This window comes from Camellia sinensis, chromosome 13, assembly GCF_055761805.1.
Source record: "Camellia sinensis isolate YWXY chromosome 13, ASM5576180v1, whole genome shotgun sequence".
Taxonomy (NCBI): domain Eukaryota; kingdom Viridiplantae; phylum Streptophyta; class Magnoliopsida; order Ericales; family Theaceae; genus Camellia; species Camellia sinensis.
Window position 1 is genome coordinate 20790695 of NC_138973.1, and position 27825 is coordinate 20818519.

The window sequence follows — 27825 nt, forward strand, 5'->3', positions numbered from 1 at the left end:
CTTTTTTTTTTTTTTTTTTATCCATCAAAATTGAGTAAAATTTTGGATTAAAAAATTCATATAATACTAAGTGTTTTAACGCTAAATTTTTAATTTTCATCAAACAATCGGTAAATCGGGAAGACGATCAGGAAAATGTTCCGGCGATCGATCGACAATGGGCAGAGCAATGGGCCATTTTGCAAGTGACTGGTTGTCGCTAGTCGTTCAGAATATGGTAAAGTGCAACGACTCTTTCTAAAAATTTGATGAATGTTGAAACCTCTTTCAATTTGATAAAACTGTTGCTTTTTTCCCAATTTGATATAAGTTTGATGTCAGGGTTGGAGGAGAAAAAGTAAGCTTTTTTCATCAAATTTAAATTTAATTCCAAATTTTAGTAAGTGTTGGAGACGCTCTAATGTAGCCAAATAAATTCATTTTCAACAAAACAGAATACTATTTTTAAAACAATACTTGTCTATGTTTTTTTAAGACAAATTTAATAAAATAAAACAATAATTGTCTGTCTATTTTTTTTTTATAAATAAAATTTGACAAAATTATATGATTATGATGCAAGGTTTGCTTTTTTGAATTTTGTGAAAATTATTTTTTTTAATATTTTTTAATGTTTGGTACTATGAAAAGCAAAAATCAGAGAAAAAAGTTTTATATTATCAATGGAAATAAATTTATTTGGACAAAATTTTTAATTTTTACTTCAAAAATAAAAAACGTTTTTCGAAATTACCACATTACCTGCACGACCCTACTAATGCACATTAATTAATAAATTTTAAAGGTGTGTTTGGTTTTTGTTTTGAGATAAATTTTTTAAAAAACATTTAGGGAGAGAGTTTTGAAATTTTTTGGTCTGTTTGGTTGTGTATTTTGAAAATAGTTTTGAAATTTAGAGATAATTTGATACTATTTTGTTATAGTTAAGTAGATATGTGTGAAAAAAAAAGTGATTGAAGATGAGCGAGGAAAGAGAGAGAAAAAGTGATTGATTGATGTGTAATAGAGAAAGAAATAATTTTAATTTTTTTTTTGAAAAAATTTATAACCAAACATGTTTTTGAAAATTTTCTTCTAACATGTTTCAAAACACAAACCAAACACACCCTAAAATTTTCAACAAATTGGATAAGAAAAGGGCACTCTTTGAATTGGATGGACTGGTTTACTTTGTTTTCCAAAGTAAATAGTGAAATGACAAACAAATATCACTTTGGAGATGATTTTATGGAGTTTTTTGGTCATTAAATTGCCATAAATTGGAAACAACTTAAATTAACCTGAAGTAAACATTTGTTCCTTGTGAATTTCTCTATACTTTCAAGCGAAATACAAAAAATTGAACTATTGCCATTAGAAAATCTGAACTCCTTTACATGATTTCTTTCACATTCAACAGCCTATTTAATCCACTTCCCAGATTATAACCCACTTCCTCTCTCATAAAAAAGTTGCTTATAAACAACTTTTGTTATGACCATCTTCCCAAAATAGACAAGAAAAACAACCCACATCTTCCCAAATCAATATACACATATATGCAAGATTTACACCGCTATCAATATATATATATGGTTTGCATAAATCTTTCATATCTTGTTAATGTCGCAAAGGTATCGACATGAAAGCTCCATGAAAACCATAAGGCACTCTACTTGGTAGTGTAATTTTGGCTACCGGCTCACTACAAAACTTCTTCGTATCAATTATATAGACCTGCAATAGAGCAAATACTAAATCTTCATAAATCAATGTATGACATTAGAGTTCCCAATTAGACTATAGTTACTGTTGTACTAACAATTACTTACAAATGATGTATCAGTATGTTCATTGTGAACAAAAGTGATGATCCAACCATCATCTTCTTTGCCTCCTTCATGTTTAGGGACAAATGCAGCCCCGGAACAGAAAGTGTTTTCCTCAAACTTATGATACTCCACCTTTATAAACTCTTCGCATCTCTCTGTCTGATTCACAAATCAAAGTTGTCGAAAATCAGATTCATAAGCCTCGATAATAGAATCAAAAGATCCAAAAAAAAAAAAGATAAAGGAACATGAAGAAGGCAACTACCAAAGAAAACCCGGGTTCTGATTCTTCAAGGTATAGCTTAGCTAGTCCCCCAAATTTAGCCATGCCTAAATTAAAAATTGATACACAGCTATATAGTTAGCCATTGAAGTCATAAAGATAATTTTCTCTGTTTCTTTCACAAAAATTTACCTGAAGTAGAGCTTGCAGTGGAATCCACAACTTGGGTATATCCATATTTATTTTTTAAACCTGTGAAATTTTCATTTATTATAGGAAAATCCATGGAGGACTCGGTTCCAGTGAGATTCATTCCCTTAACCTCTCCCGTTTTCATGTTCAGTCTCCATTCATAACAACGTGAAAAAAGTAATGAATCTTGTGCTGAACTATCATTATTTTCTTCAGTTGAATTTAGAGGTTTAAATCCCCTAGAGAACCACTCGAATTTGTTCAAGCCTAGATCAGGCCCTGGAATAATTGACCCACGAGCTCTGCATGCCCAAAGCACAACCTCATCGCCATCCTCAAAACAGTTGATAATGTGAAATACGATACTTGGTTCCACTTCGAACCACTTGATTGAATTTGCATCACCATAACGAGGCATGACACCAATTCTTGCATATCCTTCCTTTTCATATTTTATTAATCTGAATAACGACATTCCAGATCATGGTTAGAGAACAATTTCAACTTTGTACTTTAAATTTCGTTAGAAATGCATCTTAATAACAAATACTCACGGGCCTCCACTGATTAATCGGTTTATGTCTATAGTTAGAGGAAAATCCATGATCACATTGTACCTGCACAACAAAAAAATGAGAGAATTTATTAGTTGTTTGGAGACCAAGAAAAAGAAAATATGTATTAGATCAGTAATTTACCTCTGTGTAATGCCTATATCATGGCAAAGGCTAGTCCTATTGAATTTGAGATCAACTTTATGAACTAATTTCGTTCCATCGGCTGATAAAGAGGGAAAAAAAATTCAGATTTACAAAGGGCCTCTAGATCAATGTGTTTAAGATGTGAATTAATCTAAAACTAGAACACAAAAAAATATACCTGAGATTATACCGAGTTCAAGGAAAGGTTTCACTGCATCAACCCCTATCATAACCAGCTCCCCTGTACCCGGAACTTTCTATGGCACCAAAAAATAAATAAATAAATAAATAAAATTAAATTAAATCGTGGGTATGACATTTTTGTGGCAGTTAACGAATTAGGTACCTTCGGGTGACTTGTGAATGGTCGATTCCAAGCTCCATTGGCATCCCAATGGCCTAAAGTTTCAAGTGTGAGGATGTCAATTTCTTGAGGCAAGTGGTTCTCAGCAATTGTATAGAACTTCCCTGAATGCTCAAACACATTGGTATTGCTAATGTCTTTGTTCACTTTGCCAAACCTCATCTGCATAAATTAGAATTTTCAGTTTTTGTGTATTTTGGTTGGAATAAGAAAAAATGAAAAAGTTTGAAAACACTTACCGTTTCCATTTTTATTCAAATAAGATTTTGAAAAATCAAAAACAACTTTTTAATATTTCCAAAAAGTGGGTTGTTTTCTTAATAATCTCTAGAAAATAGTATGCCAAACAATTTTTTTGTGCTTTCAGGAAAAAGAAAAGAGAAAACAAATGAAAACGATACCAAATTAAGCAGATAAGCAGACAAAATAGCTGGCGAATCGCCTTCGATAGCAGGAAGAAAGGAGGGTTTGTTTCTTTGTTTCTCTAACTTGAAAGTCTCTGTTTGAACATGGCTGTTGTTGTAGAGGACTGTCCATTTGCCATCTCTGTCTTCATTATTAAAATATAGAGCATGAAGCATTCCTTCTCCTTCAACCCATATGTGACTTGATCTACCAAACATGGACTTCGTTGATTTAAATCCTCCAAATAGGGGGTTTGGGCCTGCACTTCCAATAAAACAACATGCACAAGTTAATGACATTTTAACGTGTGTTCGCGGGTGACGGCAGGTGTATTCCAGAGGCTTCAGCCGAACCCACTGAATTTTTTGGCAAAGGTTATTTTTTTTGACTTTTAGACTAAAATTTATAAAAAAATAAAATAAGTTAAAATAGTCAATAAGACAAAATATCAGATTAAATCCATAATCATTTTTTTTTCTCACAAACATCACATCCAATAACAAAAAAATCCTACTATCTTTTCAAACACAAAATTTTTAACCTACTAAAATAATCAAAAACTAAAATAACCTACTAAAATAACAACTTTTCAAACACTCACAATAACTTCATATATATATGATACAGTTAGGAGACATGCACGTTTATTCCCTTTTGAGCCCTCTCAATTTTTTTTATTTGAACCCCTATTTCAAACTTTTCTTGATGTCCTTTAATTTATAAGGTTGTGTGTTTGGTTCAAGGATTTTGAGAGGAGTTTGAAAAGGGGAAGAGAAAACTCTTCTTTATGTCCTTTAGTTTATAAGGTTGTGTGTTTGGTTCAAAGATTTAAAGAAGAATTTGGAGGGAGAAAGAAAAAATATAAGTGAAATGTGAATAAATATACTTATATTTTACTAAATTTCATACACGTTTTTCCTTTCCTTTTCTAAATTTTTTCCTAAATCCATAAATTAAACACAACTTAAGAGAAAGTAAACAAACCTCAAAAAATAAATAACGTTTGTATATATATTGGGTGTGTTTGGTTTGATTTTGGAAGATAAATTTTCAAAAAAAGATTTTAGGAGAGAGAGTTTAGAAATTTTTTTAGTTTGTTTGGAAGTATATGTATTTTGGAAATAATTTTGGAGTATGGGAGTTTGAGATGATTTGATATTTTATTATAATTGAGTAGATGTATGTGAGTAGATGTTTAAAATTATATTTCATGTGTTAATATTGTATTAATTTAATAAACTTCACTATTTGTATATATTACCATTACAGTGATGATAAATAAAATAAAATATAAAATTGGATAATCATAATATTATTATGAGGAGAAGGATTTTTACAACAATCATCCAATGGGTGTTGATAAAGGTTCAAATAATGCAAAATAATATATATAATTTTAATAATCTTTTCTCACAATTATACATATATATATATATATATATGTATATATTCATACTTTTTAATATATATTATATATATACCAATGATCAATTAATTAGAGTAGCTTAGTTGACAACACTTTTTTTTTATTTGATATTTTTTATTCAAACCACATGCACCTCTCACTTATGAGCACAATTCTTACCAAGCTTAATTATTTATTTGAACCCACTAAACTTTTTTTCTCTAGAGTCGCCACTGTATGTATTGCCAAATTTTCAATATATATTATTAATTCTTATCTGATAACAATAGGATGCTGTGATTGTTAAATATTTAAATAAAATAAAATAAAATAAGTGACCCCCTCTCATCAAAGCAGGATATGGAGAGAACAAGATACACTACGGATCAATGGTTTCAATTTTTTAAAAATCAAGTGTTTTTTTTCTCATATTTTTTTGTTTTAGTAAATAGTTTTAAAATTTTAAGTACGGTAATTTTTTTACTTTTCTAGATACATCTTACTTAGATATATTTAAATAGTAAAATATTTGTGAAAAAATATTTTTAAAAATTAATAAATATATAAAAGTATGAAAAATGTACTGAATTTTAGTATTTTTTTATATTTTTGATATTTAGTGAATTTTTTAAAGGATTTTTTCACAAATATTATACTTTTTAAGTGTATTTATATTAGGTGTGTCTAAAAATTAAAAAAATTACTTAAAATATTAAAAAAATCAATGAAAACAAGAAAAAAAAATACGAAAAATGAAAAAATAAAATCTTTTAGAAAATAAATTTTAAAAACTGAAACCAAACAGAATAAACTCTCATTTAAAGCGGGATACGAAGAAGGAAAGATATATTACATAGCAACGGGCATAGAGCCAGGAAGGGACCAGCAGGGGCACCTCCTCAATTTTTAAGAAATCTTTTGGAAACGTTTTTTTATTTTTTCTTTCTAAAATTATATATATCTTCTAAAATTTTCCAATTTTTTTTTTTTTCCAACAAACTCAACCAACTATTAATTAGTGATTGAATCTTTATTTAATTCACAATTAAATCTAAAAAAACTATCAAGATAATTTTTTTATTATAATGATATATATGATATTGGAGTAGCTCTGAAATATTGATAATTGTTTTATTTTATTTTAAAAATTGATATAACCTAATAATTTGTATTAGTATTTGTGTGGGTGATTTTCTGATCACACTGCCCGACTCAGTATTCAGCTGGAGAACACTGGCAGAATAGATGACACCTGACTAACCTGCAACAGAAATAGAAGATTCCGGCGGTGGTTTCGACCACCCGGGGCACTCCGACGATCAAGTCAGTATATCTCTAAAAAATAATCAATAATGCTAAACTCAATGCTCAAAGCATAAGATTGCGTACCTTAGACCCACGGGGGTGCCTCTCTTTTATAGTTACCTCAATCCTAATCCCAATAGAAGCCTGACTTCTATAAATTCCTGTTTAGTACTTACTTTGGACTCCTTCAGAGATAAACTCCCTAAGAGCTTTATCCTGATCTTAGCTAAGCCTCCTCTTCATTCTAGGAGTCTTGTCCCTTATCTCTTATCCGATTATATCGGCTTTCGATATCTTCGGAGATAACCTCGGCTTGATCGATATCACCTCGGCGTTATGACCCTGACACGTGGCACCTCGGCTGATACGTCGGCGTCACCTTGCCACATGTTGGTACTCAAAAATATATCCCCACAACTGCCCCCTAGGTTCTATTACCTCAGCATTCTGAGGTGATGAAACCTATATCATTCCATTTTTCCAGTACGTCGGTTTTCAGTATCTCAGCCGAGATCATTATTTTGGCCGACATGTCATTGCTGAAGAACAAGAATTTCAAGAACCCTTTCACGCGTATGAGCTGTCATACACCATAATTTAACCATTTTTAGCCACGCGTTTCTTTCTTACTAGTTCGTACCTGTGACGCGTCTGTAAGCCGTCTCTCTCTCACGTGCGCCGTCTGACGCATACGTTCTTCCAGGCGTATTGATTACTTTTTGCCGCCGTTTTCATTTTTAACAAAACATCGCTTCGTTTTTTTTTCTTTCACCTTATTTTCGTTTCTAGAAAACTCCTTCTCTCTCTAACTTTCTCTACTCGAGTCCGCCATTGTTCAAGCTTCCTTGCTCTGAAACTTATTCCGTTCACCCCTTCCAGCGTGTTTTGTGTTGGAAATGGTAGAAAAATTCTGGGTAAAACCAGAATTTTTTCTCAAGTTTGGTCTATTTTTTAGGTGGGCCCCGAGTGTTGATTTACTCGGGTCAAAATGGTAACGCGTTCTATGCCGTGTTGTGATTCACGTGGTATATTTGGTTGCTCAAAACCATTACCGAGTGAATGGGAAATTGAAGTCAAAGTGTGCTCCATGAAAATGGAGTTTTGGTGGAAATTCCTTAAGGTTGTAAATTGGCTTGTCCCACATTGATTTGGTGAGAAGTTTTGAAAGGGTTTATAAGGCTTGGGTTAGATACTTGGGGTGTGCCCCAAGGGGTACCCAAGTGTTTTAGAGGGAGAGGTTATGGGCAAAATGGGCTAGACCCATTGGACCCAAAAATCACCACACGCGCGCGCGCCGCCGCCGCCGTCCGGCTGGGCTTGGGCGCTGGTGTGTGGTTGGGTTGGGCCAAAAACATTTGAATTTAATTTTATTTTTTGGTAAAATAAAATCCAGAATTCAAATTAAACTGATTTGGATTTTCTGTACGTCCAAACAGGGCCCTTCCCGTTTTCAAACAGAATTAAACTGGTTTGGATTTATTGCTCATCCAAACAGAGCCCTTCCCGTTTTTATCTGTTTGATTTATTAACCCAACAGATTCAAATCTGTTTAAATTTGAAACTAACAGGTTTCATACCTGTTCAATTCAAAACCAAGAGCCACCTTTACATCTATAAATAGACTAGCTTCCCATTTGGATTTCACTCCAATTTTCGTACTCTATTCTCTACTTTAAATCTCTGCATTTTGCTGCATCTTATTTCTGAAAGAAAGAGTGTAAACACTTTGTGTGTTCGACGAACGATTAAATTGTAGTGCTGCTTTTATTCGTTGATAAGATCATTTTATCCTGGGAGATAGACGTCCAAATTCTGATAGCACCGTGGAGAGGACGAATCTGTCTTAAGAATACAGTGTTAAACACTGGACTTGATCAGAAAAGTTATTCAAATAAATTAACCAAGTAAGTTGTTTAATTTTATTCTGTTTTTATTTGTTTATTTAATCAGATTTTATTTTTGTTTTTGTAACAAAATAAAATCTGTGGTTTTATTTATTTATTTATTTATTATTTCGAGTTTGATTTTTGTAATCAAACAAATTCTCTCATTTTCTTTATTTCTTTAAATTCTAATTGTTGTTGTGTACACAATAGAATTAAACCTTTTAAATACAGTGAAGATTGTCCTACAATCTTAAGACAGATTCCTTTTTTGGTATCTTCATGGTATTTAATTTTCTGTGTTTTCAAAGTAATATTCTGGTTGGAAAAATAAATAGTGATTTATGCTATTTGACAGATAGTAATAATATACTATCTCTTTTCTTTGACAACTAGTAGTAATATACTGGTGTCATTAACAATTGCAGAATATTATTTGGTATTACAGAAAATTATTGTGATATTTTATTTTCTAGTTTTAGTAACAAGGAAAATAAAATTATTTTGTTGTTATAATTTATTTTCTGGTTTTAGTAACTAGAAAATTAATTTGTATTTTAATTTTTTCTGATTTTTGTAATCAGAGATTATGGCTACTACAACTGAAACTGCATCTGGCAGTGGTACTCCTATTGTTACACCTACATCGGTCCCTATTCAGAACCATGTTCATGTACCAATCAATCATGGAGAAAAACCGAAAAAATTTAACGGTACCGAGTTTAAGAGATGGCAGTAGAAGATGCTGTTCTATCTTACGACTCTTAATTTGGCCCGGTTTCTCCATGAAGAGGCTCCAACACTTAAAGAGGGTGAAAGTGATCGGCAAGTTGTTGCCGCTGTAGATGCTTGGAAACATTCAGATTTCCTGTGCAGAAACTACATCCTAAATGGCCTTGACAATATGCTGTATAATGTATACAGTCCTCTGAAAACAGCAAAAGAATTGTGGGATTCTTTGGAGAAGAAATACAAGACAGAAGATGCCGGCACGAAGAAATTTGTCGTCGGTAAATTTCTAGACTTTGTTATGGTAGACTCCCAAACAGTAATATTTCAAGTTCAAAGTTTTCAAATAATTTTGCATGATATTCATTCAGAAGGTATGTCTCTTAGCGAGTCATTCCAAGTCGCTGCTTTAGTGGAAAAGTTACCACCGGCTTTGAAAGATTTCAAAAATTATTTAAAACACAAACGCAAAGAGATGACTATGGATGAATTGATTGTAAGATTAAGAATTGAGGAAGATAACCGAAAGGCTGAAAAGAGAAATGGGAAAAATCCCATTGAGTCCAAGGCTAATGTGGTTGAACAAGTTCATAAACCACATAACAAAAAGAGGAAGTTTACTGGAGATGGTCCTAAACAAGGCGATAGTAGCAAGAAGTTCAAAGGAAAATGCTATAACTGTGGCAAAACTGGACATCGAGCTTCTGACTGCCGCCGCCCTAAGAAGGATCATGGAAGTACAAGTAAGAATACCACCAATCAGGCCAATGTAACAGAATTGGATTACATCTCTGACGGAGTGAATGACATCAACCTCTCTGCTGTGGTGTCTGAGGCTAACTTGGTTGAAAATCCCAAAGAGTGGTGGGTTGACACTGGAGCAACTCGTCACATTTGTGCGGACAAGAAGATGTTCACTACCTACAATGAGGCTGCAAATGGTGAACAACTTTTTATAGGAAATTCTTCTACTTCTACTGTGGCTGGACAAGGGAAAGTGATCTTGAAGATGACATCAGGGAAAGAACTAACCCTCAACAACGTACTGCATGTACCTGACATCCGGAAGAATTTAATTTCTGGGTCTTTGTTAAGTAAAAATGGTTTTAGGCTTGTATTTGAGTCTGATAAATTTGTATGAACAAAGAGTGGTATGTATGTTGGTAAGGGATACATGAGTGATGGTCTCTTTAAGTTGAATGTAATGACAGTTGTACCGAAAGTTGCTATGAATAAGAATAACACATCTTTTGTTTATATTCTTGAGTCAAATTTATGGCATGGTAGATTAGGACATGTGAATTTTGATGCTTTGCGTAGATTAATTGGTTTAGATCATATACCAAAGTTTGAAATTAATCCTAATCATAAATGTGAAATTTGTGTAGAAGCGAAACTAATTAAGGCTCCATTTAAATCGATTGAAAGAAAAACCGAACCTCTAGAATTAATTCATACTGATGTATGTGATTTAAAATTTATTCAAATTAGAGGAGGCAAAAAGTATTTCATAACATTTATCGATGATTGCACAAGATATTGTTATGTTTATTTACTTAGAAGTAAAGATGAAGGCTTAGAAATGTTTAAACTCTACAAAACAGAAGTTGAAAATTAACTTGGTAAAACCATTAAAATGGTTAGAAGTGATAGGGGTGGTGAATATGATGCACCATTAAATGAATTTTGTGTATAACATGGCATTATTCACCAAACTACAGCCCCTTATTCTCCACAGCAAAATGGAATTGCTGAAAGGAAGAATAGAACCCTAAAAGAAATGATGAATGCCATGTTACTAAGTTCAGGTTTACCACAGAACTTGTGGGGGGAAACAATATTGTCTGCTAATTATGTTCTTAATAGAATACCCCACAAGAAAACCAACAGCACTCCTTATGAATTGTGGAAAGGTCGACCACCTTCATACAAATACTTAAAAGTGTGAGGGTGTTTGGCAAAAGTTGAAGTTCTTGTTCCTAAAAAGACTAAGATTGGACCAAAAACAGTAGATTGTGTGTTTATTGGTTATGCTCAGAATAGTAGTGCACATCGGTTTCTGACTTATAAATCAGAAATACCTGATATAAATGTGAACACTATTATAGAGTCAAGGAATGCTGTGTTTTTTGAACATGTCTTTCCTTACAAGAAAGGACAGAAATTAAGTTCACAGAAAAGAACTTATGATTATACACAAAGTCAAGAGACTAATGACAATCAAACACAAGAGACTAGTAATAGTCTCGACCAACAGGATTTAACTAATGATGAACCAAGACGAAGTAAGAGAGCGAGAACATCAAAATCCTTTGGTCCAGATTTTCTGACATATTTGTTAGAAAATGAACCTCAAAGCTTTAAGGCAGCAATGACAGGTCCTGAAGCACCTTTGTGGAAAGAGGCTGTTAATAATGAAATTGAATCCATTATGCAAAATCATACTTGGGAATTGGTGGATCTTCCACCAGGTTCTAAACCTCTTGGATATAAATGGATATTCAAGAGAAAAATGAAAGCAGATGGTTCAATTGACAAACAAAAGGAAGGTCTGGACTATTTTGACACATATTCCCATGTGACAAGAATAACATCCATTCGCATGCTTATTTCTATAGCAGCGTTGTTTAATTTAGAAATACATCAAATGGATGTTAAGACAGCTTTCTTAAACGGTGATCTAAATGAAGAGATCTATATGGAACAACTCGAAGGGTTTGTAGTATCAGGGCAAGAAAAGAAAGTTTGTCGACTTGTAAAATCCCTTTATGAATTAAAACAAGCACCTAAGCAATGGCATGAAAAATTTGATCATGCAATGCTTACTAATGGGTTTAAGATAAACGAATGTGACAAATGCGTCTATGTTAAAAATACTGACCAAGGATATGTCATAGTTTGTCTTTATGTGGATGACATACTTATCATTGGAAGCAGTCAAAACATGATCAAATCAACTAAGCAGATGCTTAACGAAAGATTTGATATGAAAGATATGGGGGTCGCAGATGTTATATTAGGAATGAAAATTACTAAAATATCTGACGGATATGCATTATCTCAATCTCATTATATTGAGAAAATTCTTGATAAATTTATCAAGGATGATTTGAATTTAGCTAGAACACCTGTAGACATCAGTCTTTATTTATCGAAAAATAAAGGTGATGCAGTGTCTCAGTTAAAATACTCCCAAATCATTGGAAGCCTAATGTACCTAATGAATTGTACTCGTCCTGATATAGCTTATGCTATCAGTAAATTGAGTAGGTACACTAGTAACCTTGGAGAAGACCATTGGAAAGCGATCATTTGGGTTCTTAGATATCTAAGATTTACTCGTGATCATGGTTTGAACTTTACTCGATACCCAGCAGTACTCGAAGGTTATTGTGATGCCAATTGGATATCGGATACTAAAGATTCAAAATCCACTAGTGGATATGTCTTTACTCTAAGAGGCGCTGCTGTTTCTTAGAAATCCACGAAACAAACTTGCATCGCACGATCCACAATGGAATCTGAGTTCGTCACTTCTTAGAAGACATTCCAATGTGGCCAAAACCTGTGCCAGCTATTTGCATTCATTGTGATAGTCAATCTGCAATAGGCAGGGCATAGAATCATATGTATAATGGTAAGTCACGACATATTCGTCGTCGACATAATACCGTAAGGCAATTGTTGTCAAACGGAATAATCTCAATAGATTATATAAAATCTAAAAAGAATATTGCGGATCCGTTAACAAAAGGTTTGACAAAAGAGCTAGTGTATAGTTCATCAAAGGGGATGGGATTAAAGCCTATTACATAAGAGTCGTCATAATGGTAACCCTACTTATATGACTGGAGATCCCAAGAACTAAGTTCAAAGGGACAACTAAGTTATGTATGACTCGCCAGAAATCACCAAGGGATTAAAATTCCTACCCATTCCTATGGTGAGAGTGATATCTGCAACATATGTTGTCTGCAGGGGTATAAGGATAAGCTTTGCTTTTAATGATTACTTATATCTTGGTTAAAGCATAAAATCAAGATGAGTATAAGGAGATACTCACAATAAGAATCACCTATATGAGTGTTGAACTGGGGCCGGTTCTATGAGAATGAAAAGGCTAAATTCTCTAGAAACACTTATGAAAACCAGGCGCGTTCAAGGCCAAAATGAACACAATAGTGAGAACCACGATGTGTTAGAAGATATTTTGTGTGAAATCTGTTGTCTTGGCTTACACAAACGGCTGACCAATTCAAGGCATCGCGTCCATTGGTTAGCCAGTAAGTCCAATAGGTTATCACTAGGGAAGGTTCAAGGCCGAAAACAACCTATCCTGATGCAAGATATTTTCGACTTATACTTTTTCATTAAAGTCTGCATATTGTTGCATTTCCGTTGTCATCAAATTCCATTCATGTGGGGGATTGTTGGAAATGGTAGAAAAATTATGGGTAAAACCAGAATTTTTTCTCAAATTTGGTCTATTTTTTAGGTGGGCCCCGAGTGTCGATTTACTCGGGTCAAAATGGTAACGCGTTCTATGTCGCGTTGTGATTCACGTGGTATATTTGGTTGCTCAAAACCATTACCGAGTGAATGGGAAATTGAAGCCAAAGTATACTCCATGAAAATGGAGTTTTGGTGGAAATTCCTTAAGGTTGTAAATTGGCTTGTCCCACATTGATTTGGTGGGAAGTTTTGAAAGGGTTTATAAGGCTTGGGTTAGATACTTGGAGTGTGTCCCAAGGGGTACCCAAGTGTTTTAGAGGGAGAGGTTATGGGCAAAATGGGCTAGACCCATTGGACCCAAAAATCACCACACGCGCGCGCGCGCCGCCGCCGTCTGTCCGTCTGGTCGGGCGGGCTGGGCTGGGCTTGGGCTTGGGCGCGGGTGCGTGGTGTGTGATTGGGTTGGGCTTCTAATCTTTTTGAGCCAAAAACATTTGAATTTAATTTTATTTTTTGGTAAAATAAAATCCAGAATTCAAATTAAACTGATTTGGATTTTCTGTACGTCCAAACAGGGCCCTTCCAGTTTTCAAACAGAATTAAACTGGTTTGGATTTATTGCTCATCCAAACAGAGCTCTTCCCGTTTTTATCTGTTTGATTTATTAACCCAATACTGTTATACCATACTGTTATACCATGTGTCGTCTTAGAAAAGACACGGACTATGTTTATTACCTTAAGCCGAGATCCACCGAATATAAAATCGTAGCCGACCTCCTAGACTCCAACAAGGGAACTGGAGACGATTACTTCATTGTCTCGGGCAATTGGGAGTTTCAGCCAAACGACAACCTCCATCTTTATCCCTTAAGCCGCACTATTTTGGGGGAAGAAGCTGGTAAGGGCCACCTTTCATAAGTTTCTTTTTATCTTCTTGCATAAAGTTTTCAATATTCTTGTTTTAATGTCTGTGCTGTTTTTATCTTTTGCAGCTCTTCCTCAACTTCCAAAGAATTTTCGCCAATCCTTCTATCCCAGCAAGGATTTGAAAAAACTTCTGAACTTGCTAATTCACAAACGAAAGGCGCCTCTGCTCCTCAACTTTATTCCAACATACAGGTCCGCTTTGCCGACGTCCCTTGGAGGAAGAAAAAAAGTCTTTCTCCACCATCTGCCACAACGCTACAGACCATATCCACATCTCGGACAGACCAGGGGTCAACCTCTGATCCAGCCGAGCAACCGTCAACTTCAGCTCCATACTTGGTTCTAATATCACAACGCCGCCGTTGACGCCGAACAGTCTCTACTGCCGAGATGGGTCGCCCAAAACCAGTTGCAAAAGATCTTCTGGCCAGCATTCCATCATCTGTTGACGATCAACCAGCACAAACCCAACCTCCACCGAAGCCGAAAAGAATAAAAAAGGCTCAACCAAAGGCTAAGGTAGCTCAGGTTGAATCTGAAGACACCTTGCCTATCTCAAAGTTGGCTGAGAGTGATAAATCTCAGCCTTCCGCTGGGAAAAGGCGCTCTGAGTCTCAACCACTAGAATCCCCAAAACCAAAAAAGTCGAGGTCTTCTTCTGCAACAACTTCGGGATCAAAAAAGCCTGATGCCCCCTGGGCCCCACAATTACTCTGGAAGACAAGCCTGTCATGGCAAGTGATAGTGCCGATGATATCAACGTCGGCGTTGCACTCAGTACCGCTCTGCTTCTTCCAGGCGATCTGGAGCGAAACGCCCAGTACAGTGAGTATGAGAACTATGCTCTAATGCTTCAGCACTCCGTTCAGGTAAATGTCTTCTATTTGGTAATTTTCTTCTTTCCTTCCCTTTATTTCATACTTTGAATATTTCCTAATACCTCTGTTTTCTTTCAGGCCATCCAGCATGCCCACTCTTTCTCAATGCAATCTTTTGAGAATCGGGAGAGGCTTGTCGAGATGAAGAGGGAGTTCTCTTCCCTCCAAAAGACCAACAAAGGTCTTCAATCAAAGATGAAAAAATTGGAGGACCAAGCCGAGGCTGCAATCAAAGCTCAGACCAATGCCGAAGAGAAGGCTGGGGCTGCTGAGGCTATCAGGAAAGTGGCTGAGTCTCAGAAGAGAGAAGCCGAGGAAAAAATGGTCCAAGCCGAAAAGGAGCTTCAAGAGATACTGGCCACAAAAGAAGCCGAAATAAAAGATGCCGACGAGAAGACGTATGCCCAAGGCATGGCCGACGTTACAGATGCCTACGAACAACAGGTGAAAGAGGCATGCAACAAGGGTTTCACCCTTGGTTGGATGTCCCTTCTAAAGAAACTCAATGTCCTAGAGGACTAACCACTGAGGAAAGCTGATGTCATTCCTCTTCCATTCCCTCCAACTCAACCCCCAAGTCAAGATGTCGGCGAATCTGAGTTTGAGGACGGTGATGAGGAAGAGGATGAGGCTTTGGTAAGAAAATCCAAAGATGCTGATGGGGCTAAGTCCCCTCTTCAAAATGAGCAAGTCCTAGACTTGACTCAAGATGAAGAAGGCGATGAGGTTAACAAAAATGTTGCTTATGAGAAGGAATCAGGCGATACCACCCTTGCTGATAAGAACCTTGATGACACTCTTGCAGAAATTGATGCCGAGGTGGCGGCGGATAAGGCTGCTAAGATGTCTTCTCAACAATCATCTGATTTTCAAATTCAACCAATTGGTGGAGAGGAGTCTTAGCTTTATATTTTTATTTTGCTTACTTGTATTTTGTTGTTTCTTTATCTTTTGGAACAATGTAAGCTTTTTGTATGGCCGATGTGCCATTTTCTTGGTAAATGCTAATACAACTTTTCTTTTCTAAGTGCTTGCACTCTTGTCTTCTCTTTATTGCCTCTGCATGATTCTATACTTAGAATATTCTTCATGTCTTTCACATACTTTTCCTTCTTTGTACAATCTTCTCGGGGTGACGCACCTCGGATAGACAAACGTCTTGGTTTTAATCTTAACTTGTAAACTTTTAACAAGTGTTGAACATCATACTGGTTTAACTCAACTTGTAAATTGTCTACAAATTTTAACAAGTGTTAAACAATGACTTCGGTTTAACTTAACTTGTAAATTGTCCACAAATTTCAACAAGTGTTAAACAATGATTTCGGGTTAACTTCAACTTGTAAATTGTCTAGAAATTTCAACAAGCGTTAAGCAATAATTTCAGTTTAACTTAACTTGTAAATCGTCCACAAATTTCAACAAGTGTTAAACAATGATCTCAGCTTAACTTCAACTTATAAATCGTCCACAAATTTCAACAAGTGTTAAGCAATGATTTTGGCTTAACTTCAACTTGTAAATTGTCCACAAATTTCAATAAGTGTTAAACAATAATTTCGATTTAACTTAACTTATAAATTGTCCACAAATTTCAACAAGTGTTAAACAATGATTTCGGCTTAACTTCAACTTGTAAATTGTCCACAAATTTCAACAAGTGTTAAGCATATTCTTCTTCTCTCTGCCTCCTAATGTGAACCTGAGTTCCACTTGGGTTCTCATTATGCATGTATTCTAGAGACAATGTCAAGTATTCTTGAAAAGAGAACAGAATCTTTATTTATTTACTTCGATGAATGGCAAAGGAACAAAGAGTTTTTAATGATAGAAAAATTTCAAATTACAAGTGTTCCAAGGTCTTGGCAACTCTTTGCCCTCATTATCTTCAAATCGATATGCCACATTACCCAGTACCGAGATGATTCTGTAAGGTCCTTCCCAGTTTGGGCCAAGCTTGCCCTCTCTAGGATCCTTCTTATTGCCGACGATTTTCCTCAGGACTAGGTCGCCGACTTGAAACTCTCTTGGATTGACTTTTTTGTTATAAGTTTTTGCAAGTTGCTGCTGGTATGTTGCAAGCTTGATTGCAGCTTTCTCTCTTCTTTCTTCTAAAAGATCCAGATCTCGGGCTAAGAGTACATCATTAGTCCCATTTTCAACTCCCTGGGTTCTGATTCCTAGGATGCCGATCTCCAGCGGAATGACTGCTTTTGTGGCATAAGCCATGGCGAAGGGGGATTCTCCTGTTGATCTTCTCGGCGTAGTCCGATATGCCCAGAGTACATTGGGCAATTCGTCTACCCACTTGCCTTTTGCTGCCTACAGCCTCTTCTTTATTCCATCCAAAATTACTTTGTTGGATGCTTCTGCTTGTCCATTACTTTGTGGAAAGCTTGGGGTTGAAAAGTAGTTCTTGATCTTGAACTTTGCACAGAAGTTCTTGATTAGCTTGCTGTCAAATTGTGTTCCATTGTCTGCAACAATTGCTCTCGAAATTCCAAATTTGGTGATGATGTTTCTCCATATGAAGTTCTTGACATCCACATCTCGGATCTTGGCAAGAGGTTCTGCTTCTATCCATTTTGTGAAGTAATCTGTTGCTACCAGCAAGTACTTTCTTTGTCCAGTTGCTTGGGGTAATTGTCCAACGAGATCCATGCCCCATTGGGCAAATGGCCAAGAACTGGATACAGGGTTCAGGTCAGCAGCTGGCTGGTGTATCAAAGGTGCAAACCTTTGGTATTGTTCACACTTCTTCACGTAGGCTTCTGCGTCTTTCTGCATATAAGGCCACCAATACCCCTGGGTAATGGCCCTGTGAGTTAGTGATCTGCCCCCAGCGTGGCTTCCACAAATTCCTTCATGAATTTCGTATAAAAAATCTTCAACCTGCGAAGGGTGTACGCACCTTAAAAGGGGTCCAGCGAAGGATCTTCTGTAGAAGTGTCCCTCTGCTGTTAGACTGAATCTTGCCGACTTCAATCTGATCTTGTGTGCCTCCTTGCGGTCGTCTGGCAGCATTCCTTCTTTTAGGAACGCAACAATTGCGTCCATCCAGCTTGGTTCCATGTCTATGTACATTGCTTCATGCTCTGTGGTTATTGGTTCAATGCTTGGGCCCGACAGGTGGTCAATCATTATTGTCCTTGCTTTTCCAGGTTGTACTGCACTAGCTAGGTTAGCCAACGCATCGGCATAGCTGTTGTCATCTCGGCTTACCTGAAGTAGTCGACAGTTCTGAAATAAGGCTAACAGTCTGATGATTTCCTTTGCGTAGGCCGACATTCGTTCATCTCGGGTTGCAAACTCACCTGTTGTCTGGTTAACTATTAGTTGTGAATCACAAAAAATTATTACCTCATCTGCTTGCACTGTTGCTGCCAACTTCAGTCCTGCAATGAGTGTCTCATACTCTGCTTCATTGTTTGAGGCCTTGAACCCCAAACGAATTGACTGTTCTAGTACCTGCCCATTTGGGGATATCAATACTACTCTTGCCCCCGCTCCTTGTCGGTTTGAACTCCCATCAACAAACAGTCGAAAGGAGTCGCCGATGTAATGCTGCAGGATCTGAGTTTGTCCTCTTTCCTTTGTTCTTTTGCCTTTGGCTGTGCTTCTCCTCGCTTGGTTGGACATCGTTCATCTTGGCTCAACGGAGCCTGATGTTCGATGGACTCTAGTGTGAACTCGGCTACGAAGTCGGCCAGAACCTGGACTTTGATTGCTGTCCTTGGTCTGTACTCTAGGTCATACTGGCCTAGGGTGACTGCCCATCTGGCTATTCTTCCTGTCAGGTCTCCTTGTTGCAGTAAGGACTTCAAGGGGTGCTCTGTTAGCACCACAATTTTATGGGCCTGGAAGTAATGGTTCAACTTTTTTGAAGCCATTACTAAAGCTAGTACCAACTTCTCTAAGGGCAGATACCTCGTTTCTGCATTGGCTAGGGTTTTGCTTACATAGTAAACAGCCCTTTGTTCCCCTTTCTCTTCTCGGATTAGTACTGCACTTATCGCATGTTCCGAAATAGCTAAGTACAGGAACAGCTCCTCCCCAGATTCTGGATTTGAAAAAATTGGAGCTGTGGTCAAATATTTTTTCAGGTCGGCCAAAGTGGCTTCGCATTCTTCTGTCCACAGGAAGTCAGTGGATTTTTTTATCAAGTTGAAGAAAGGTCTACACTTATCTGAGCTTCTGCTAATGAATCTGTTCAGGGCTGCGGCCTTTCCAATTAGCATCTGCACTTGCTTTGCCGACGTTGGGCTCTTCAACTCTAGGATGGCCTTGATCTGATCTGGGCTGGCCTCGATGCCCCTTCTGGTCACCAAGTATCCTAAAAACTTACCAGATCTAACTCCAAATGCACACTTCGATGCGTTGAGTCGGAGTCGATATGTTTTAAGGATTTCAAAGACTGTTTTTAGATCGGCAAGATGACCCTCAGGCTCCTTGGTCTTAACGACCATGTCGTCGATGTAGACTTCTACTGTTCGGCAAATCAGGTATTTGAACATATTGGTTACTAGCCTTTGGTAAGTCGCTCTTGCGTTTTTCAACCCGAAGGGCATTACTCTGTAACAGTACAAGCCTTTTGAGGTGATGAACGCTGTCTTTTCTTTATCTAGGGGGTACATGGCTATCTGGTGGTACCCCCTGTAGGTATCTAGGAAGCTCATTCTTTCATGCCCTGAAGTGGCATCTATTAGCTGGTCAATCTTTGGCAGAGGAAAGTTGTCTTTGGGACAGGCTTTGTTGAGGCTGGTGAAGTCTACGCAGACCCTCTATTTACCGTTCTTCTTCTTTACCACCACTGTATTGGATAGCCATGTTGGGTAGTGTACTTCTCTAATGGCCCTGGCCTCCAGAAGTCTATCTACTTCTTCTTCTACTGCTTCGACGTGCATCAACGTCGATTTTCTGGCTCGTTGAATTACAGGTTTGGCCGACCTGTCAACATTCAGTTTGTGGCACGTGACCTCGGGGTCAATGTCAGGCATTTCGTAAGGTGTCCAAGCGAACACTTCAATATTTGTTCTCAAGAAAGTTTCCAACTCTTTTTCCTCTTCTTCGGCTAAGCCCGAGCCGAGAAGAAAGAATGTTCTTCATCCCCATCCTGGACGAGGATTTTCTTTAGTGCCTTTTCGCTCTTCTCAGCTGCCTCTTTGCCGACGTCTTCTAGGACTTCCACGTCCTCATCTTCAATTTCTGCCTTCTCTGGCTCTCGTACGCTGTAGGTATATTTCATTGCTGCCATGGAGCAATTCTTCGCCTGCAGCTGATCGCCTCTGATTTCCTTTATCCCATGCTCTGTTGGGAATCGCAATAGTTGATGCAATGTTGAGGGAACTGCCCCCATTGCATGCAACCATGGCCTTCCCAAGATGATGTTGTAAGGGGAGGGTGTGTCGATGATGGTGAATTCTATCTTGATCTTCCTGGTGCCAGCCTGCACCTCTAAGCTTACTGCTCCCAAAGGCCATGTCGGCGTTCCATTGAACCCAACCATTGGGCCGTTGGATTGTTCCATATCATCCGGGTGAAGGCCAAGCTCCTTGTAACATCGGACGTACATGATGTTGCAAGAGCTGCCTTGATCAATCAGGATGCGTTTCACTTGGCACTCCCCAACCTGGAGGGATACTACCAAGGCATCATTATGCGGATGTTGGACCATCTCTAGGTCGGCTTCAGTAAAGGTTATCATTGGTCCTTAGCATTATTCTGCCCGATGTCTTTTCTCCTCGACTTGGTAAACATGTTGCAGGTGCTTCACTTTCTGGGTCTCTTCTTGGATTTCGTTTTCGTTGACCTTCGAGTGGATTACGTTGATTATCCGAGGTCCTCCTGCCTGCGGCTGTTGTGCTAGGGGAGGCAGGGCTACTGGTGCCTAAGGCAATCTTGCCCGTTCTTCCCTTGTTCTGGTTTCATCGACAAGGTCTCTCAGATGTCCTTGTCTCACCAGATCTTCCAAATCTGTTTTCAGGGCTCTACAACCCTGAGTTGTATGCTCATCTTCATTATGGTAGGCACAATGCCTGCCAATGTTTCTTCCCATGAACTCTCCTGGAGTCCTTTCTGGCGTTCTGAAATAGGGCTGGTTCCGAATTTGATCCAGGCCTTTGGGAATTGGGATTCGGAACACAGTTGTTACTGCTTGTGTGGCCCTCAGTTCTGCTTCTTGTCTGCTCGTTCCATTGTTACCTCAGCCTCGCTTCGGCGAGCCGTTTCCTTTCTCTTGTTTTATTTCCCTAGTTCCCGACGTGTCTTCTTCGGCTCTGGCGTACTTCTCGATTCTCGCCATGAGCTCCTCCATATTTTTTGGCAATGTCTTTGCTAAAGACTTTCGTAGTTGACAATTGTCTTTCAAGCCATTCTTAAAAGATACGACTGCCACCTTTTGATTACATTCGGGTATTCGATTGAACACCTCATAGTGTCTTTTTGCATAGGCCCTAAGGCCTTCATCCTTGCTGATCTTTAGAGCCATTAATGCGTCCACCCTTAATGGCTGCAGCTTGTTTGTCACAAACCTGACCACAAACATCTTGGCCAGGCCTTCCCAAGTCTTCACACTTCCCTTCGGTAGTTTGCGGAACCAATCTGATGCAATCTCCCCAAAGGATAAGGGGAACACTTTGCAGAGCAACGGCTCGTTCCCACTATACAATGCCATTGAGTTCAAATATAGTCCAACGTGGAAGTTGGGGTCTAACTTTCCATCGTATATTTGAAACCTCGGCATATTGAACCGCTTTGGTGCCTCAAATCTGTCTAATTCCACTGAGAATGATGTCATCGGCTTATCTGGGGAGGTTACCTTGGCGTAGGGGGCAGTTGTGGGGACATAATTTTTGAATGACAACACGTGGCCGAGGTGTCACCAGAGTGCTAGCTGAGGTGCCACGTGTCATGGTCATGATACCAAGATGATCTCGGCTAAACCGAGATTATCTGCGAAGATGTCGGAATCCGAGATAAACGGATAAGGGACAAGAATCCTAGAATGGGAGAAGACTTCAGTTTAGGTAAAGATAGGACTTTTAGAGAGTTTATCCTAATTCAACTGAGAGTCCAAGATTAGCAGTAATCCTAAGTCCATTAGAGCTAGGCTCCTATTGGGACTAGGATTGAGTTTGCTATAAAAGAAAGGCACCCCCATGGGTCTAAGGTATGCTTTTGATATTCTGTCTAATGAATTAAGCACTATTGGTTATTTTTTAGAGATATTGAGTACTGACTTGATCGTCGGAGTGCTCTCGGGTGAACGAGCCACCGCCGAAAACTCTTCTTTCTGTTGCAGGTCGTTCGGGCTTAATCTATTCTGCCGGTGTTCTCCAGTTAAGTACTAAGTTGGCAGTGTGGTCAGAAAATTACCCACACAATTTGGCACCATCTGTGGAAATGACAAGAGAATAGATAGCCAACGACGGACAGAAAGAGAAGGTTGGGGATGACATTCCTACTGGGAGTGGGAAACCTGTCGACCTTAGCATCAAAGAAGACAACTACAACGAAGAAACTCGTGATAAGAATCACGGAGAAGAGGACGTCGGCCAGGAGGGCGACGTGCTGAAGAAATCAGACCGAAGCAAGTATTATAACGAGGACGACCTCCAGCCACCGTTCCCGTCACAAGATACGCCGATTCCAGCAGCCAAGAAAGATGCCCAGGCAAGGGGGTAGAAGACAACTCCTACGACTCTTCAGCACGATAGGACCAAAGAACATTCTCACCGGTCTTCAAGGGAGGTCGGACGAGGAGAATCAAGAAGGGGAGATTCACAGAGGACACATCGCACCAAGGAAGCTGACTCCAAAGAACATCGGCATGTTCAGGGGAAGGACCTCTGTTTCGACGCGACCAATGGAGGGAGGTCCAAAAGGTCTCGCAATGACATAGGAAGTAGTACACCAAAGAGGCTGAAATCCGAAGATAGCCGAGCTTCTGGACGAACCAAGGAGGATCTGAGGGATTATCTCCAGAGAAAGCGACAAGATGCCGAGGTGACCTCACCTATCAAGCCGAGATAACACTGGATATGAGAAGACAAGAGCTCAGCCCAAGTAAGTCGATCCCGGATTCCAGATCTCAGATCCCAGAAGACAAGATCTCGGCCTAAGATGATTAAGTCCGAGAAGAGAAGAGTTAACCGAGATTATGTTTAACACTTGTTAAAATTTGTGGACAATTTACAAGTTGAAGTTAAACCGAAATCGTTGTTTAACACTTGTTGAAATTTGTGGACAATTTACAAGTTGAAACTGAAATCATTGTTTAACACTTGTTGAAATTTGTGAACAATTTACAAGTTGAAGTTAAACCGAAATCATTGTTTAACACTTGTTGAAACTTGAGAAAAATTTACAAGTTGACGTTAAACCGAAATTATTGTTTAACACTTGTTGAAATTTGTGGACAATTTACTAGTTGAAGTTAAACCGAAATCATTGTTTAACACTTGTTGAAATTCTGAGAGAATTTACAAGTTGAAATTAAACCGAGATCATTGTTTAACACTTGCTGAAACTTGAAAAAAGTTTACAAGTTGAAGTTAAACTGAGATTATGTTTAACACTTGTAGAAACTTGAGAAAAATTTACAAGTTGAAGTTAAACCGAGATTATGTTTAACACTTGTTGAAACTTGAGAAAAGTTTACAAGTTGAAGTTAAACCGGGGTCATGATTAAAGGAAGGAATGATATAGGTTCCATCACCTCAGGATGCCGAGGTAATAGAACCTAGGGGGCAGTTGCGGGGACATAATTTTTGAATGACAACATGTGGCCGAGGTGTCACCGGAGTGCCAGCCGAGGTGCCACGTGCCATGGTCATGATACCGAGATGATCTCGGCTAAACCGAGGTTATCTGCGAAGATGTCGGAATCCGAGATAAACGGATAAGGGATAAGAGTCATAGAATGAGAGAAGATTTCAGTTTGGGTAAAGATAGGACTCTTAGAGAGTTTATCCTAATTCAACTGGGAGCCCAAGATTAGCAGTAATCCTAAGTCCATTAGAGCTAGGCTCCTATTGGGATTAGAATTGAGTTTGCTATAAAAGAAAGGCACCCCCATGGGTCTAAGGTATGCTTTTGATATTCTGTCTAGTGAATTAAACACTATTGGTTATCTTTGAGAGATATTGAGTACTGACTTGATCGTCGGAGTGCCCCCGGGTGGACGAGCCACCGCCGGAAACTTTTCTTTCTGTTGCAGGTCGTTCAGGCTTAATCTATTCTGCCAGTGTTCTCCAGTTAAGTACTAAGTTAGCAGTGTGGTCGGAAAATCATCCATACAGTATTTACCTGTCAACTAAAATCTTGACTTTGCCACTACACAGCAGACTGTTTTTATAAGTGTAAATCCTTGATTAAAGGATTTAGAAAGGAATTTGAAAAGTGAAAAAGAAAAGGTGTGTAAAACTAAATGAAATATATATTTATTTTATTTATATTTTACCTCTTTTTTCTCTTTTTATTTCTAAATTATTTCCTAAATCTTCCAACCAAATACAGTGGTAATGTTAAATGAAGTCTTCTATCTAATGCCATTGGTGGGGTTTGTTGCAGGCTGGTTTGGATTTCTAAACATCAGTATCTAAATTAGCCGTATCGATTGTTCATTCTACTCACCAAATTTCCTATTTACCTTCTTTGTCTTATATTTATTGTTGACGTTTCATCCTTTGGTTTTTTTCAGTGCATTCTTGCTGTCTTGCATGCTGTCTCATTGTTAACATAGTCCTTTTGAATTAATTCTTGTCCCCATCAATGAGTTCTCTCACATAAACTTCAAACAGTTGATGACAACTAAGAGAATTACTCTATATTAGATATTAAGGACACTCAAATATGCTAATCCAACTCAATTAGGACGATGCATAATCCAATTCTGAACAGATTTCTTGATAAATTTTCTTGACAAGTGGTTTAATTGCGACGTGAATATGATCATATTGAAAATTTGAAATTGTTTACCATTTCTTATGTAAACACCCTTAGGAAAATCATGTGGAATTCTCCCTTCAATGGCGGTAACATGAACTGCTTCTCCTATCTCTTCCACTGGAGCAAAGTTACTCTGCTAAATTTATGTACATAAATTAACATATAAACCAATAAAGATTACCAAAATAAATGTGTAAAATAAAATTATTTCTGTAGGTACCTGAGATGGGAGCAATGGCTGGTCGTTGAATTCGAACACCAAATCAACAAAGGCATCAATTAATCTGACAGAAGTGTTCTTGGCAGTTTCAGCAATGTCGATTTTCGTGGGAAATTCAGGAAAATCTCTGAAGAATGGCTGCAAATAATGAAAACAGACTAGATAAGTAATGGTGAAAGTAATTTGTGGAAATTGCTTTTGTTTTGCATGGTTAAGTTTGGACTCAGACCCATCACAGATCATTAGAGAGAGAGAGAGAGAGAGAGATGAGTATACCTTGAAAGAAGAGGACAATGAAGTCTTGAAGTGATCAAATCTGTGTGAGATGGAAGGCTTTTGCACACAACAGTTCACTTGGAATGCATAACTAGAAATGGCCATCTCTCTCTCTCTCTCTCTCTCGCTCTATCTGTCTATCTCCCTCATAATATTAGAAATTTGTAACTGTTATAAACTGTACAACTATGAACACAAAACCAGAGTCTTGTAAAAATGACGTATAGGTAAGCAATGGTGCTAAGACTAAGCATTTACGGGGAAGCAAAGATGAAGAGTTGTGGAAGAGCATCATCATTTTGTATATAAAAAACAAAAAATTGCATAAATTTGACAAATAAACAAAGCAAGTGATGATATATTGGCAGAGCCACTTTGGCAGTATCGGGGACAAATGAATAGACTGGGCAATATGGGATATTCCCAATGCAATTAATTTCACTGTCCTACATTATATTATTATTATTTTTTTGGTAATACCAGCCTACATTTATCATGTGTTGGTTGGTGTGTTAGATGAGGGCTTATCTTATCAACGGCAGAATCAAAGCTCCTCGATGAGGGTGCCATGAGGATGGAATGGAACAAAAAAAAAAAAAAGAAAAAAAAAAAAATTGTCGGATAAATGTGAGGCACCGTTTGGGAATGTGGGTTGAAAGTTTTTTTTAACTATTTTAGACACAAAAGATAAAATAGATTATTTTAGTCATAACAAATTAAATATTACATTTAACCCATAATTATTATACTATTCTTTCACAAAAAAGTTAAAAAAATCAAAAAATTAAAAATCTTTCACAAACCAAACTTTTTAGCTCAGACTAAAATAGTTAAAAAAGTCAAAAAGTCAACCCACTTCCCAAACGACACCTGAGTCTATTTGGGTTTTAATAAATTAGATAATTTTTGAAAATAATATATTTTTATTTATTTTGGGTGTTTACTCAAATTTTACATTAAATTTGAATAAAATTTTGATCTGATATGATGTGCTCTAATCATTTCATCAAATCTGGTCAGTCATCTAACCAGTCGTCCAGACTTGTGTAAATTTTCATCAAATCTTCCCCCAATTTGGTCGTCCACTCGATCTTCTGGCTGGTCACCTGCGAGATTTAATGAAAAGTTAAACGTGTCCTTTATTTGATAAACAAAATATAGCTCCCTTCATTTGATATCAATTTGGTGAAGCGATTCGAATACTGTTTTCACCACATTTTTATTAAATTTAAATTTGATAAAAGATACGAGTCTAGATTGAAAACGGTCTCAGTTATGATAATACGTAATTTTGATATTATTTTGGAGAGCCATTATGCCTATTCCACTTTACTCCAAATACACTCCATTCTTTGTCTTTATCATACACAATTACTATTCTCACTCTATTTTACTCCGAATACACTTTTTCTATGTATATTAAAGACAAAGAAATGAGTGTATTTAGAGTAAAGTGAATTAGCAGCTCCCTTATTTTGTTTTCGATTATAACTGAAAAGATTTTAATAAGAAATAACCAATGACTTTTTTGGTTATAATTAAAATAACAATCACAATATATCATAATTAAGTTATAACTAACTTTACAATGAGTTATGACCAAAACTATAATGAGTCATAACCAAATGTCACTTGTGTCATAACCAAATATTCATTTATTCTTAATTAAATAACAACCACAATAAGTCATATTTAAGTTAATAATATCACAATAAATCATAATTAAAAATCACAAAAAGTTGTAACTAGACATATGATACATTCATTTTCAAAGTGTATATTATAGAATTTCCCAATTTTTTATTTATGTTTATAAAATTTAAAAAATTATAAACAAAAACTCATTTGGTGTCTATTTTCATTTCCAAAATAATAAATTATTTTCAAAATTTAATAAATTTTTGTAACAAAAAATTTATTTAAACTAGTTTTGAATACAAATTTGCATTCTTTTCTCTCTTCGACTAGCAGCATGGGAAGGGAAGTCCCACGACATGTTGTACAGTTTTAAGTAAAACTCAACCCCAAAAATTAGTTATTAAAGTGAGAGTATCTCACATGTATATGTCTCACAGACCTTAGAACATAGAAAATGTTAAATTTT

General features: G+C 37.2%; 1 protein-coding gene across 1 annotated transcript; it reads right to left on the minus strand.

Annotated features, from left to right (window-relative positions):
* Window positions 1-1333: 1333 nt before the first annotated feature.
* On the minus strand, window positions 1334-26047 carry LOC114321814 (carotenoid 9,10(9',10')-cleavage dioxygenase 1). Its single transcript, XM_028269046.2, has 12 exons — window positions 25722-26047; window positions 25446-25583; window positions 25256-25358; window positions 3693-3955; window positions 3274-3453; window positions 3106-3184; window positions 2925-3006; window positions 2781-2843; window positions 2227-2687; window positions 2077-2141; window positions 1812-1970; window positions 1334-1716 (listed from the first exon to the last, which is right to left on the minus strand). Exons 1-12 carry the CDS (start codon window positions 25824-25826, stop codon window positions 1600-1602), a joined length of 1815 nt encoding a protein of 604 aa, XP_028124847.2. The 5' UTR covers window positions 25827-26047; the 3' UTR covers window positions 1334-1599.
* Between the last annotated feature and the right edge of the window lie 1778 nt (window positions 26048-27825).